Consider the following 13,396-nt stretch of genomic DNA (forward strand, 5'->3'; position numbering starts at 1 on the left):
AAATAAAAAAGCAAACCCTGAACATACAACTTTGCCTCCTGCTGGCAGCTTCAGTCAGGATATTGCCTATCCAGATCTGCTTGTGATAATTCAAGAACATCACCTTAATTTAGCACTTTAAAATATTGCATTAAACCTGCAGAAAGAAAAAAAAAAAAAAAGTCTACAGGGAATAAACATAAAATCCGGGCCTTAAAGAATTTTGCTATTGTGAATTGTGAGGATTGAGTTATGCAATATATATCTATTCAAAAGTCCCTACGTGCTTAAAATCATCAGATTTGTCATGTAGATGTTGCAAGATAAAATGTTGATCTTCAGGAAATCAGTCTAAACTGCTGCTAACAAGATGCTGCTAGCAAGCTGGGGATGGATGTGAGAATTCTCACTGCTCATCATTATTTGATGATTTAAACATGGTGCCAACAAGTATATTATTACACTAAAAATTTTAAAAGTTCTCGTAGTTGCCCTCTTCTTGGTGGGCTTCTATTAATATTGCCAGTTGCAAGTTACCTGCTGTAGAGTTCTTTCCCACCAGGCTTGCTAATTCTTGATCTGTGTGTGTGAAGTCTGTGTGTATTAATGAAAGTACAAAGATGACACTATAAAAGCCCCGAGGCACTCCAAGCTATCCAAGTAGCAGCAGAGAGGCTTAGATTGGTATGAGAACACAACTTTCCCAAGACCCAAGAGTAACCCTTCACAAAAATACTATGTTCTTTTTCTGTTTATTTGTGGTAGTAATCATTTAAAACCTTTTATCTGATAAAATACAATGTGGTGTGAAAGCAAAGGGAAAGCGAGTAGCTGAAAAGTTTTATCTTGCAATCTCCTAATTACAGCAATATTTTCTTTTAGTGTAGCTATATTTGAGGCAACATCTTCTCTAAAGCAGCAAGAACTGCCTTTCCTGCCTGCATCTCTGTTCTCTGACCCGGCAGCTGGTATAATGCTCCTCATAAGCACGATGACATTTTTCTGAATAAGCCGCATGGTGTGAAGTGGAAGGTGAACCACTGACCCAGAAGACTGTGGTCATCCCACGGGAATGCCACAGAACCAGTTCCTACCAATCCGCAGAGTGTGAAGACTTTTTGCATTAAATGTTATCTTACCGCGAAGGTGGTTTGACTCTTGATCACAGTCGTATATTTGCATTTTTTCCATGAGATTTTTGGGCCTTAAGGCAGCCTTAAATAGGAAGAGGCTTTGTAAGCCTTTTACTGAGAGAACAGTTCAATTTTTTTCCAAAATGTTGGACACTTCTGAGGTTCAGCTGGACAGGGTGCTGGGCCACTTGTCTAGACAGTGCCTTTGCCAAGAAAATTTGGACCTTGAGCCCCCTCCCAACCTGATATTCTACGATTCTGTGATCTTTAAGTCCCACAGAATGTGCGTTACGGTGTTAGAAGTTGAGCAAACACCTAATCCTTCACCTCCAGGTTTGTTTTTTTCCCCTTTATTTCTATTTTCTTATTAACATGGCACATTAATGATGAAGCCACATTCAAGGAAACTGCTCAGCCTGGGTTCTTCACTTGAGGAAAAATACTGTGGGCTCCTTGCACTGGTGCTCTGTGTTTTGCCCTCCAAAAGGCACAGGAGGAGTGCAGCATTGCCAGGTGACTTGTAGAGGTGCCCTCCCCAGCTTTGTGCTGCAGCCTCTTAATTGTTCCTTTCATTTGGCAACCGGTAGGATATAGAAGATTCCACTTCTAAAACGGGGAGCTGCAGCGTGGAAAGAAATAGATTTCTCTTTTTAGAGGTAAGCTGCTAAGTTTTCCTACCATCTGTACAAAATTTTGGTCTCCACAAGGAGATTATCTGCTGCAAGTCTTTTCCATCCATATCATCTATTCCTGCTCTCGTCACAGCTTCCCGAGTCAGCTTTGTCACTTCCCACAAAAGCTGCTCCACTTGGGCTGCTCCAGTCTCTGAAAGCCCAATTTCCTTCTTGGTGCCTGAAATTGCTTTGCTACATGGTGGAAACAGCTGGGACTGATTCATCAAAAAAAACCCAACCGGCGCTCAAAACGGTATCTTTATTAAATCGCTGCTTTCAGCTAGAGCCATAAATAATTTGTTAGAATTACGGGCTCATCGCCCAAATCGTGGGAATGCACTTTTATAGGGCAGGATTTCTCACATACCCACTTCTCTGCCTCCCACCAGGAAAACGATCTCCTGGCAGGCAGTGAACTCCCACCCTGGCGCTCTCATTAAAGCGGAGCTGGGGCTGGGCTGGGTGCCAGGAGGATCCCACCCCAGCTGCTCCCCACGAGCCGGTCGCTCCCTAGCCCTTATCTTTGTGAAACAGCACGCGGGAGCTGGCAGCCAGGAGAGACAGGCCATAAAAAAGGCTCACAGACACACCGAACGCAGCACCACCAGCCTTTTTAAGGGACATCAGGTGGCATTTGTGCAAAGCTTAGGCCTTCAAACTTTATTTTGAAGCTTTGCTAATATTGCATTAGCAAGCTGGAAAGGAAAAAAGCCTACTCCCCCCTTCCTAGTGCCTGCTACAAAGAATAAACTGGAAGATGTGAGTGAAATAAGATGGAAATCATGATTGTATCTCTGATTCGCTCAAAAGATTTCAGAACTCAGATAAGCAAGACAGGAATCCAGAGGAAACCCACCTCCCTGAGCTGGAACCCAAGGTGATATTGTATGGTCCTGATTTAAATGCTGGCCCTGTTCTGTCATCTTCCCAAGAACTTGATTTGTACTTTTTGCAGAGACTGCACCCACCCACTTGGTTTTTCTGTACTTTTAAAAATAAGATATGTGGAAAAAGCACACCAGGTTTGAGTTAATTAATATCCCATAATCTTCAACTTTGTTCCAAATACATTTATAAATTGTTTTATAACTTGATAATTGAGTTATTTACTTGCAGAGTTCTAAGAATTGGCTTAATGAATTTCAATGGACTTCAGCAATCTGATTATGAATTTCCCATTAAAAGCATTCAGAGCTAGGCTCCCCCTGGCCCAGATGCCGTGTGCAATTAAATCTGAAAAGTTAATGGTAAATAGGACAACACATTTTCAAACCACTAAGCTATATCCCTTTCATGTGAGTTCAGCCTTTTCCTTTCTCTGCCAGATTCTTGATCCGCTTCCCTTATGCCTAACTAGGAGGTAAAATGCAGAGGCAAGAAGTGTTTGAACACAGTTTTTAGCAAATTTTTTGCCCTTACATCTAGGTTGTTCAATGTCCCTGTGGCTGCAGCTCTGAACTGGCACCACGTTCCCACATTCGCAAACATCTGAGAGAACAGAAACTCCCTGTACCCGGGTGGTTGGGATCTGACGGCCTCTGTTCCCTCTTCGACAGAGATGAAAGATGCAAATTGCATTTGTGCTAGTGTACAGCCCTTTGTTTTTCTTTTCATTCTAAGATCAACCATCTTTTAGGCCACTGCAGTGTAGAAACCCCACAGCCAAAATGGAAGGACAACCAGTGAATGGGTAGAGATGTTTCTGAGATGACACAAAGTCCTGGAGCTCCACAGAAAGTGTGAACTCTGGGGTTTTGGAGAGCAGAAAAGCCTAAATGGCTCAAACCTGGGAGTGGGAGGAAAAAGTCAGCATCTAGATTCAAACAACTACAAAAAAAAAAAAATCTCAGAATACTTACATTTCATATAAATTTCCTTTAGATTTCCCCTGTGTTGGAATGGTGTGCAAATGCATTTTAAGGAGAAAGTAAGCTAAAATAAATTGGAGATCAAGGTAAACGGTTTTAAAGAAAAACAACACCAAACCCAAACCACAATCAAAAAAAAAACCAAAACAAAAGCAAACACATCTTCAGTAATAAGAAAAGGAGTAGAGAATATCGGCAAGAGAGGTAGTGTAGTTGCCTGCTACAACAGACGCTGTTTGTAAGGGATGTTGTACCAGGGCCTGTAGCGAGACCACAAGGGGCGATGGTTTTAAACTGTCAGAGGGCAGATTTAGATGAGATTTAAGGCAGAAATTCTTCCCTGTGAGGGGGGTGAGGCCCTGGCACAGGCTGCCCAGAGAAGCTGTGGCTGCCCCCTCCCTGGAAGGGTTCAAGGCCAGGTTGGACGGGGCTTTGGGCAACCTGGGCTAGTGGGAGGTGGCCCTGCCCGGGGCAGAGGGGTTGGGACTGGATGATCCTTAAGGTCCCTCCCTACCCAAATGACTTCATGATTTAATGTTTACTAGTCTGTTTACACACATAGGAGGGAAATCAAAGGTAAATTTGAATCTTGGGAAGAGTACAGTATTAAGGAAACAGCATTTGACATTGAATTTTAAGATCCTCAGTGTTACAGAACTTTTTTTTTTTTTATTAAGTTCAGCTAAAATGATGATTAATTAGTCATCTGCTTGGATAGATAAAACATAAGAAGAAAACAAGAACCTATGATTTCTTCCATGATTTAAAACAGTAATCAGAGAAAAAACAACAGGACCATGTGAAGAAGGGAAGCCAACTATGGAATACTCATTAGGGAACATTTTCATAGCAGTCTTAAATTTTCAAGTGGTTTTAGGCCTCTTGAAATTATGAAGAACTTCTCTGTAGCCCTTCAGTGTTTGGTTCTCAGCTGGTGAAAATACAGAAGGTGAGTGATCTTTGCCTAATGTGTTACATGAAAGGAGCTCAAGCACAGCACGAAAGGAGCAAAATAGTAGAAATTTGTGCCAGTATTCAGGAAAAGAGAAAGATGCTGAGATTTTGATACTGAAAATGGAAAAAAAAAAATTATTTCTAGAAGGGAATTGCAGTTTGGTCATCTAAGGCCTCATAACTCAAACACGGATAACCAGAGAGCAGGCAAAGTACCTTGAGGAAAGGCAGAGTTTACGCCAGACAGCTGGTTAACGTCAGGACCCAGGGGGTTTATCTGCAGGCCCAGAAGGAGCACGAAAACTTCATGGTGCTGCACTGGCAGAGGAGGGTGGCATTCCGGCTGGAGCAGGCCTTCCCTTGGGCCCTGCTCTGCCTACCAAAGCCTCAGTCATGGCCTGGAGCACACGGACACCATTTAAAGTCTTTACTGGGATGACAAACTGCAGAAATACTGGCAAAGTGTAAAACTGAGAGGTTAAAAAAAAAACCCCGACGAGGCTGTAATGAGCTAGCTCAACTCATCAAGTCTGTGCCCGGGCACAGCTTCCTAATAATAGAGACACATCAAGCCCTGCCTGCTGGGAACTGAACCGAGGATGCCAAAGAGGAGTCAGATGGTGACAACTCGGCTGTTACACGCGCAGGAGGTTTTCAAAACAGCACCCTAAAGGTAAAAAAACAAAACAGTTTGTAAGAGCAGTAGCACTAAGAAAGGGTGTTTAATTCAAGGACACATGAAATCAGTTGACTAGCTTTACGGTTATGAGTCTTTGGACCTCAACATGTCTGTGCTAAAAAAAAAATTAAAATCACAGAAAACTTGCAGTAATCTCTTATTAGCCTAGAAGCATGTAGGCATGCATGTTCACTCATATAATAGAGAAGAAACAGATTAGCATGAGTTTTCCAATTTTATTGTAGGAGAGCACATAAGGGGTTTTGTGTGATTATTTACACTAATTTCTGTATACTTTTCTTTTTTCTTTCACAATTGATTTATGAACACAGGTAACATTTGGCTGCCACGCTATGAAGTTTCACACATTAAGTGCTCCTAGAAAATCCTACCAAAGGATTGCTACAAATCATAGGAGGCTCCTCAGTCAGCTGAAGCCTTACAGAGACAGGCTTGCCAACAGGAACGCCAGAAGGATCACGTTTTTGTGAGTTCCTGTCCCTCTGCACTCCCAGCTTTGGGGGACGATGACAAGCTGCCTGGCTGCTGCTTAACTGAAAGCGTGTTTGGCTACTTCAGCTGATCAGAAAGGCTCCCACTGCCAAAACTGCTGCTGAATTGAAAAACTAAACAGATTTTCTCATCTTGGTAAGACTGGTTTAGGCCAAGATCCTCACACAGAAACAGATTCTGTAAAATTGGTGGGATGGGGTTAGTAATTTTTCAACCACTGGTATTTAATCATGTTGTTCCTGAAGACATACAAATATGCAACAGGAGATTTGCATTACAATTCAGAGATTAATGTTTGACTCCATTTTATGTAAATGAACAGAGGAAATGGCACAGTTTTGTTGCTGTAACTCAGTTAAACTCCATCTCCTGCTAACTGAAGTTCTGCTGCTTGCACCAACAGCTTCCTCCTCTCCCCACACAACATGAACACCTCCCCAAAACTGCACTAGCTTCGGTACAGCTGTAGAGGATGTAAAAATCCCTCAGGATTTAGCCTACAGCAGTTGGCAATTTCACTTTGAAGTGCAGTTCCTACACAAGAACAAGAGCACTTTATATGTGTGTTTTTACTAAGAATTCAGGGACTAATGCACAAATACAAGTTTTAGACATTAAAAAAAAAGAAAACAAAACCAAAACCCCACACAACCCCCCCCCCCAAACTCCTTAGCTTCATTTTATTGTACTGTAAAAAGAACACTGACTTATGTGCCTAAGCATTTACACAGTAAATACATCACAGCAATCCTAGAGGCCTTGAAGAGAAACTTGTAATTAGTAAAAACTGAAGATACGGCCCAATTAAATTACTATTGGAATGCTGAGAATTGTCTTGATTTTGTTCTCTCAATACAGAAACACCTGTATTTTCTTGAAATTGCTCTTAACTAGCTGAGTAACTCCTGTATTGGTTTATCAGCTTCATAACAGAGGAGACCAATCGTTCTTCAGCAGCTTTATTTCTACAGGTGACTTTTTTTTACCCAAGTATAAAAATGGTTGGGTTGGGTCTGCTGTCTTGGAACACTGTATATTGTTTTTATGTAACTCAACAAGGCCATAAATAGACTTCTAGTGACAGAGTTCACCGTCTGGCAGGTTTGGGCATTATATAAACTTTGACAGGTTTGCTGAAGGGTATGGTCCCCTCTATGCCGTTCTCAGATTGAGGGAGAGCCTCCAAGCTCTCGCTCCAGGTAGATTTAGGAATTTTAGCAGATGCCTTGCTCCTGTTGGAATTGTAAGCCAGCAGCAACCGCACTTCAATCTGACATGGCTCTGCAGAAAAAAAATAAAAACAACAACACAGAACAACCTAAACATGAATGTCATCACACAATGAACAACCAACACTGGATGACATTTTCTCTCACGCATGCTGGGTTAAGTACAGAACCCTTCTGGGCTGCGCAAAATCCAGTCTGGTGTTTGAGAACACAACTTTGTTGTTACATTCAGCACAGCAGAACTAAGCACCATTTTAGATCCCTCCCCTGTTTCTCATAGCTTAAAAAAAAAAGAATCTCACAAGTAACTTAAAAATAGCAGCTTTCAAAAGTAACTGTTAAAAGTCATTCCAAGCAAATAATAATAAAATCATGGAAGACCACAGAACTAGTGGGTCTTGCTATCTGTGTTTTTATGGCAGGATCAAGTAAATCCAGATGATGTCTGCTAAGACTCATAGGAGATTACCTGAAGATTCTTTGCTGTTGGAAGTTTTCACACTGCAAGACAACCTTTGCCCCTCTTCTACCATCTCAGCAGCTAGACAGATACAGCTACATTGTCCACGAGGCAATTTCACTTCATTCTTCTACCAGTGGTCATAAAAATGGGCTTTCAGTCTACATGGTGTGATGCTGAGCAGCATGCTGGACTGTAGCCCCATTGAAATTTTCCTTTCTAGACTGAAAAACATGATTCCTCTAGGTTTTTCCATATGGACTTGTACTGGGTTTGGCTGTGATAAAGTGCATTTTCTTTCCTAGTAGCTCGCATGGTGCTACATTTTGGATTTGTGACCAAAACGGTGTTGGTAACACAGGGATGTTTTAGCTGTTGCTGAACAGTGCAACACCCACAAGTTTTCTCACTTTTACTCTTCTGAGTCTCTTCCCCATCCCGCTGGGGAGGCAGGGAGTGAGCACTGGGTGGTGTGTGGGGCTTAACTGTACAGCGGGTTAACCCACCACAGGACCACATCACTGAAACCTAAATAAAACCTACTGAAACCCACATAATTTTAAGATGCAACACCCAGAACTGCAGTGGTACTCCAGCTGAGGCATCATCAGCACCAGACAGAACACAAGAAATAACCTTTTTTGAACAGTTACACCACAGTTCAGCTAACACCCCCTTGAGATTCCCCTTTTTGCCACACTGTCAACTCTTTTACTTGCAGCCTGCAGTCACCTCTAGTGCTTGGGCTATACACCCCTCAGTGAATCTGGGTTTTGAATTTGGGCATTCTCCTTCCTAAGCACACACTTTTTAGCAGCCTTCAGTAAGTTTCAGTGTCTTAATTTAAGGCAATTTCTCCATTTTGAATTCTAAGCCTGTTCCCTGAGCCCCTCCCAGCTTGGTGTCCTCCCCACATTTTATATGCCCGTGTCAATGTCAAATTTAATAGTTAAAATAACTGTTAGGGAGACACCAGAAGGGTCCCTTAGGGCCATACTTAAAAAGCCCTTCCAGTGAACGCTGCAGAAGTGGAAATACTTGATTCATCTCCCTCTGGTACAGGATGAACCTTTAAACCCAGGTACTTCCAGTCATAGAAACAATACTTTCTTCTCCAAAACAAAACAAAGACAGCAGGATGAATGAGTACACCATGGAAATGCTATATAAGAAGGACGTGAAAGAACATGGCACTGAACAAAACTGCTGGTTAAAAAAAGATCACCAAATCCTATTAATAACTGCTCAGAAAAAAAGCCCACATTTGAATAAATGTGAAGGGATTAAAAGAGAACAGGACAAAGGGAACTGCGAACAAATACCCTCTGCTTTTGTTGTTTGAAGTCCACCAGCCAATTACTGAGGCACGTTCACAGGGAAGTGTGAATGCCAGCTGAGAGTGAACGTGAATGTTGGAGTCGCACATTTCATCAGAGCTAAATGGTTGGGGGTTTTTTAGGGCATTAAAAGGGTGAAAGTTTAATCAGCAGTGAAATTGTACTGTTAGGTACACACAGTTCCAAAGGTTCTCTGCCCTCCACAAATACTTGTCAGATGTAAAGCAATGAATTACAAGGAGTCAGTTTACCATGACTCCTTGCCTTTAAATAAGGACGCAGGCCCGACTCCTACAACTGACCTTGCTCTGCACAGCAGCGGGTGACCTCACCTTGACTACGTGCTGCCATGTGAAGGCCCCTGGTGCCAGACGACCACCTGCACACCCCCCAAGCGCCTTCCTTCCCAGGCCAGCAGCCCCTCTAGTGCCTACGGAACAGCCAGGGGGATGTAAGTGCTCAAAAGCCGCAAGAACAGCAATCTGAGCCAGGGTAGCATCAACACCAGCTGTAGACTCCAAGATCCTCAAAGCCCCCAAGACTGTGGACATGTAGCTCTTATGTGCAGGAAACCCCAGCAGCGCTACAGGCTTGGGGAGGAGTGGCTGGAGAGCTGCCAGAGAGGGACCTGGGGGGTGATTGACAGCCGGCTGAACAGGAGCCAGCAGTGTGCCCAGGGGGCCAAGAAGGCCAATGGCATCCTGTCTTGTGTCAGCACTGGCGTGGCCAGCAGGGACAGGGAAGGGATCTGAGCCCTGGGCTGGGCACTGGGGAGGCCGCCCCTCGATTCCTGGGTTCAGTGTTGGGCCCCTCACCCCAAAAAGGCCATTGAATGACTCGAGCGTGTCCAGAGAAGGGCAACGGAGCTGGGGCAGGGTCTGGAGCACAGGTCTGCTGGGGAGCGGCTGGGGGAACTGGGGGGGTTCAGTCTGGAGAAGAGGAGGCTGAGGGGAGACCTCATCGCCCTCTACAGCTCCCTGACAGGAGGGGGCAGAGAGGGGGGATGAGTCTCTTTAACCAAGTAACAAGCGACAGGACAAGAGGGAATGGCCTCAAGTTGCACCAGGGAAGGTTTAGCCTAGATATCAGGAAGCATTTCTTTGCAGAAGGGGCTGTTGGGAGTTGGAATGGGCTGCCCAGGGAGATGGTGGAGTCCCCATCCCTGGAGGGGTTGAAGAGTCGGGCTGACACAGCGCTGAGGGATCTGGGGGAGTTGGGAACGGTCAGTGTTAGGTCAGTGGTTGGACTGGATGATCTTCAAGGTCTTTTCCAACCTAGATGATTCTGTGAGACTGAGATCAAGCAAGACGCCCTCCTCCCTTAGAAAAGTGCAGCCACACATTCACGTGAACTTGTATCAGTAACGGTACCTGTCCAGGCCGTGTGCGAGAGGTAAACCTGAGTTATCAGCCTGTGCCTGCCAGGACCAGGATTTCGAAAGTCAGCTGGTTTAGGATGGATAATTTGTGCTTGTCCATCTGGATACAATACCTACAGGAGGAGAAAAAGAAAAAAAAGGAAACAACTGAATGACAACTGGAGACTTGCACAGTGTGCATTATTTCAGTGTTTTCTGTTTGAGTTTGAAGGCAGGAAGACGTGCTTTATCTTGGAGCCAGTCCAGCTGCCCTAGATTTAATGGCCACATGCTGGCCATTCAGACCCACAGCAGAGGGGAAAATGTACAATGACATAAGCTTCTTCCTCTGTACTGTAAACAGAGGTTTTCATTTCTTTGTTATGCAGTGAATTTGCATATTTTACATGGCATTGTACCACACCTACCCCCTCAGCTGCATTTGAAACTAGTGATTCAGCAGCAGGAAGAAAGTTAAGTTGTAAATACAGAGAGCCGAGAGCCTGTGTATTTCTGTACTGTTCAGAACAGCTTCTTTTGCTCCTCCTTCTCCCACTACACAAGCTGGAAGTTCACCAGCATTTATTTGTGCTCATGTCCGTAACGTGCCCAGTGCACGTGAAAGCACTGTGTGCTCAAAGCAAACTGTCAGGAGCTTACACAAGTCAACTCAGCACGCTACATACAAGTCAGATTCTGAATGCGTGGCTAAAACACAGAAATCCAACATTGTGACTAATAAAATGTACAATTATTTGCAATTTAGAAGGACTGACATCCTTAACCAAACTTCCCTAAGACACAATCTTATAAGTCACTGCTTACCTGCACTTTAACAGTTCCTTGGGGATCCTGCACGTGTTCCAGAGTTGCATCAACATCCAGTGCCACTACCAACCCCGACGTAAACCTCAGAGGATTATCAGATTCACCAGTAGGCTCAATGATATTTGCAGTAGCTCTATGGAGCTATTAGGGGCAAAGCAGTTGGCAAAAATAAGATGGGGGGAGAAGGAGGAAAGACCAAAAAAAAAAAAAAAAAAAAAAAATTGTTACTGTTCTCAATGAAGAAACCGTGCGTGAACTTTAGATTCTTTTAGATACTGCCAGAAATTATCACGTCCTCTGTGGTTTTGGCAGTTGTCCTGATGATGCTAGGTAAGAAGAAGAAAGCCTTTGAAGAAATAACACTTGGGACTGACCAGAAACCTGAATCCTAAAAGCTTCATGGTATATCAGGAACTAGTCAAATGCTGAGACAGTCTGCAAGGATATTGAGTTTAATTCTCTGTGTTAAACTGACCTGCTCCGGAAGAGGAAGGTGGAGGAAGGTACTTTGTCGCAGCGTTGTCTGAAGAATCTTGACCACTTCCGAAGGCTTGGATGTCACGAGTCTGGGCATTAGGTCCAGCAATTTATCTACAAAACTGCCTTGCATATGTGGGAGCTCAGAGATGAAACATCTGTGTTACGAATAAGTTAAAAATCAAATACTTTTTTCAACATTTTCAACAGTATTATTTTCAGCCAAGTTACTTAATCCTTATATTTAGTTACAATGACAGAGTTAGATATATAGGTTCCTCTTCCGATGCACGTCTCATACATAAAATAAAGATGATTTTGGCTAGTTATGTTGAGACTATACCTTGTGCTCAAACACAACATCAAGGGCTATGCAGGACTCACTTCTTGGGTCCTTCCTCAATACAGAGCACAGCGGGCAAAGGAACCTAGATTCACAAAAAAGGAAGCTAGAAATGTTGAGGTGCCAATCAACACCACGTTAATGAGAAGCAGACACTGTAGGGATTTGTCCAGTCGGACTGCACGTGCAGCTGTAGTGCTATATAACTAGTATGAATGCTAATTAAATGAGACTACAGGCAATTCCAGTACTCTGCTTTCAGTCTCGATGTCTCAACAAACACACACGGCCAGATGAAAGAGCCATTCCTGCTATAGCTGCCTTGCAAACTTCTGAAATTGGAACTTCTCAGGGCAGACACGCACATGCCTTAATTCTTTATGCTGTGCACTTTCATCCAGCCAGCTAAATAACTGACGTATTACAGGATCTAACGTACTCACACACCCAATACATGAGCTGTTTGACCTTCTGCTACAGCAAGGTTTCCAGTACGGTTTTTCTCTAACAATATTTATGAGAGTATTACTTATTACATCTGAGGAGTTAATTTTTAACAGTAAACTACAATCAGTAGAGTGTTTTGTTTTGTTTTTTTTTAAAAAAAAGCTAGTTCTAGAGGTCACAGAGAATCGAATCCATTCTACAGTTTGGGACAACAGTCTCGCACAAGAAGAGCATTTGATATTTTTTTATTCTTTATACAGAAGTAAAATTGGGCTCTACCCTACAACCCCGCATGCAGAAGATAGTTTGTTAGACTGAAATATTGGTGGCTTATCTATAACTATCAGCAACATTCCTGTGGTGTTTAGCCAGACAGCTAGTAAATATTAGTGCAATTTGGTGACAAAAAAAAAAAAGCACCATTTCTGTAGGTGAGCAGCCACTTGTACCACGGGCTCTCCCCACTTATCAAATCTGGTGTTGTGCTGTATCTTCACCTACAGCTGAGTCTGTAAAGCCCGGACAGGAATACCAGACATGCCCCAAACAGCTTCAGGTCCTAAAGTGACATTTTTTTCAGGATCCTGGTGGTGCTCTGCAGGAGCTCATAATCCATAAATGGAAACTTCAACCACTGGCTTGGCAAGGGTGGAGAAAAATCACACTCTCCTCTGTGCATGCAAAGAGGAATGCAGGAATACACATCCTTGTGTTCCTCCGACTGCTGCTACAGAGACAACAGATTTCAACTACTCTGTCATGGGATGCAGCTAAAACCTGGCAGGCTGAGGCTGCGTAACCTAGACACGGGGATGTTACATGTCTGACCTAACAGCTAACTGACAAGATCTACCATCATCCAGATTCCTTTTTGTGGAATTCATCACTGACTGTTGGAGTTACATTCCTGAGAATTAGTGATGATTTTTGCTGATCCTGAGACAGATACAAAGCAAACGAACAGTTCTGTTCAGTACCAAATGAGCTAAGCGTTAGGGAATGGGTAGATTTGGTTCCTTTTCTCATCACTTAACCAGCCACAACTGCCAAGCATATCGACCACAAAAAACCATTAATTTAATCAGAACTAGAGATGGAATATGGCTCAGCCAACTCTG

The 13,396-nt window shown here is 43.3% G+C and overlaps 1 protein-coding gene across 2 annotated transcripts in view; it reads right to left on the reverse strand.

Moving 5' to 3' along the window:
* Positions 1-5,503: 5,503 nt before the first annotated feature.
* INTS4 (integrator complex subunit 4) overlaps positions 5,504-13,396 on the reverse strand; it is a 38,582-nt gene continuing 30,689 nt past the window's right edge. For both annotated transcript variants that reach the window (XM_026863471.1, XM_026863554.1), the window contains exons 20-23: positions 11,487-11,646; positions 11,009-11,152; positions 10,197-10,317; positions 5,504-7,081 (exon numbers count right to left, since the gene is read on the reverse strand). In XM_026863471.1, the coding sequence (XP_026719272.1) occupies positions 6,888-7,081; positions 10,197-10,317; positions 11,009-11,152; positions 11,487-11,646 (619 nt within the window). In that variant the 3' untranslated portion in view covers positions 5,504-6,887. The remainder of the gene's footprint in view (positions 7,082-10,196; positions 10,318-11,008; positions 11,153-11,486; positions 11,647-13,396) is intronic.

This window comes from Athene cunicularia (assembly GCF_003259725.1).
Source record: "Athene cunicularia isolate RWA chromosome 1 unlocalized genomic scaffold, athCun1 chr1_part1, whole genome shotgun sequence".
NCBI lineage: Eukaryota > Metazoa > Chordata > Aves > Strigiformes > Strigidae > Athene > Athene cunicularia.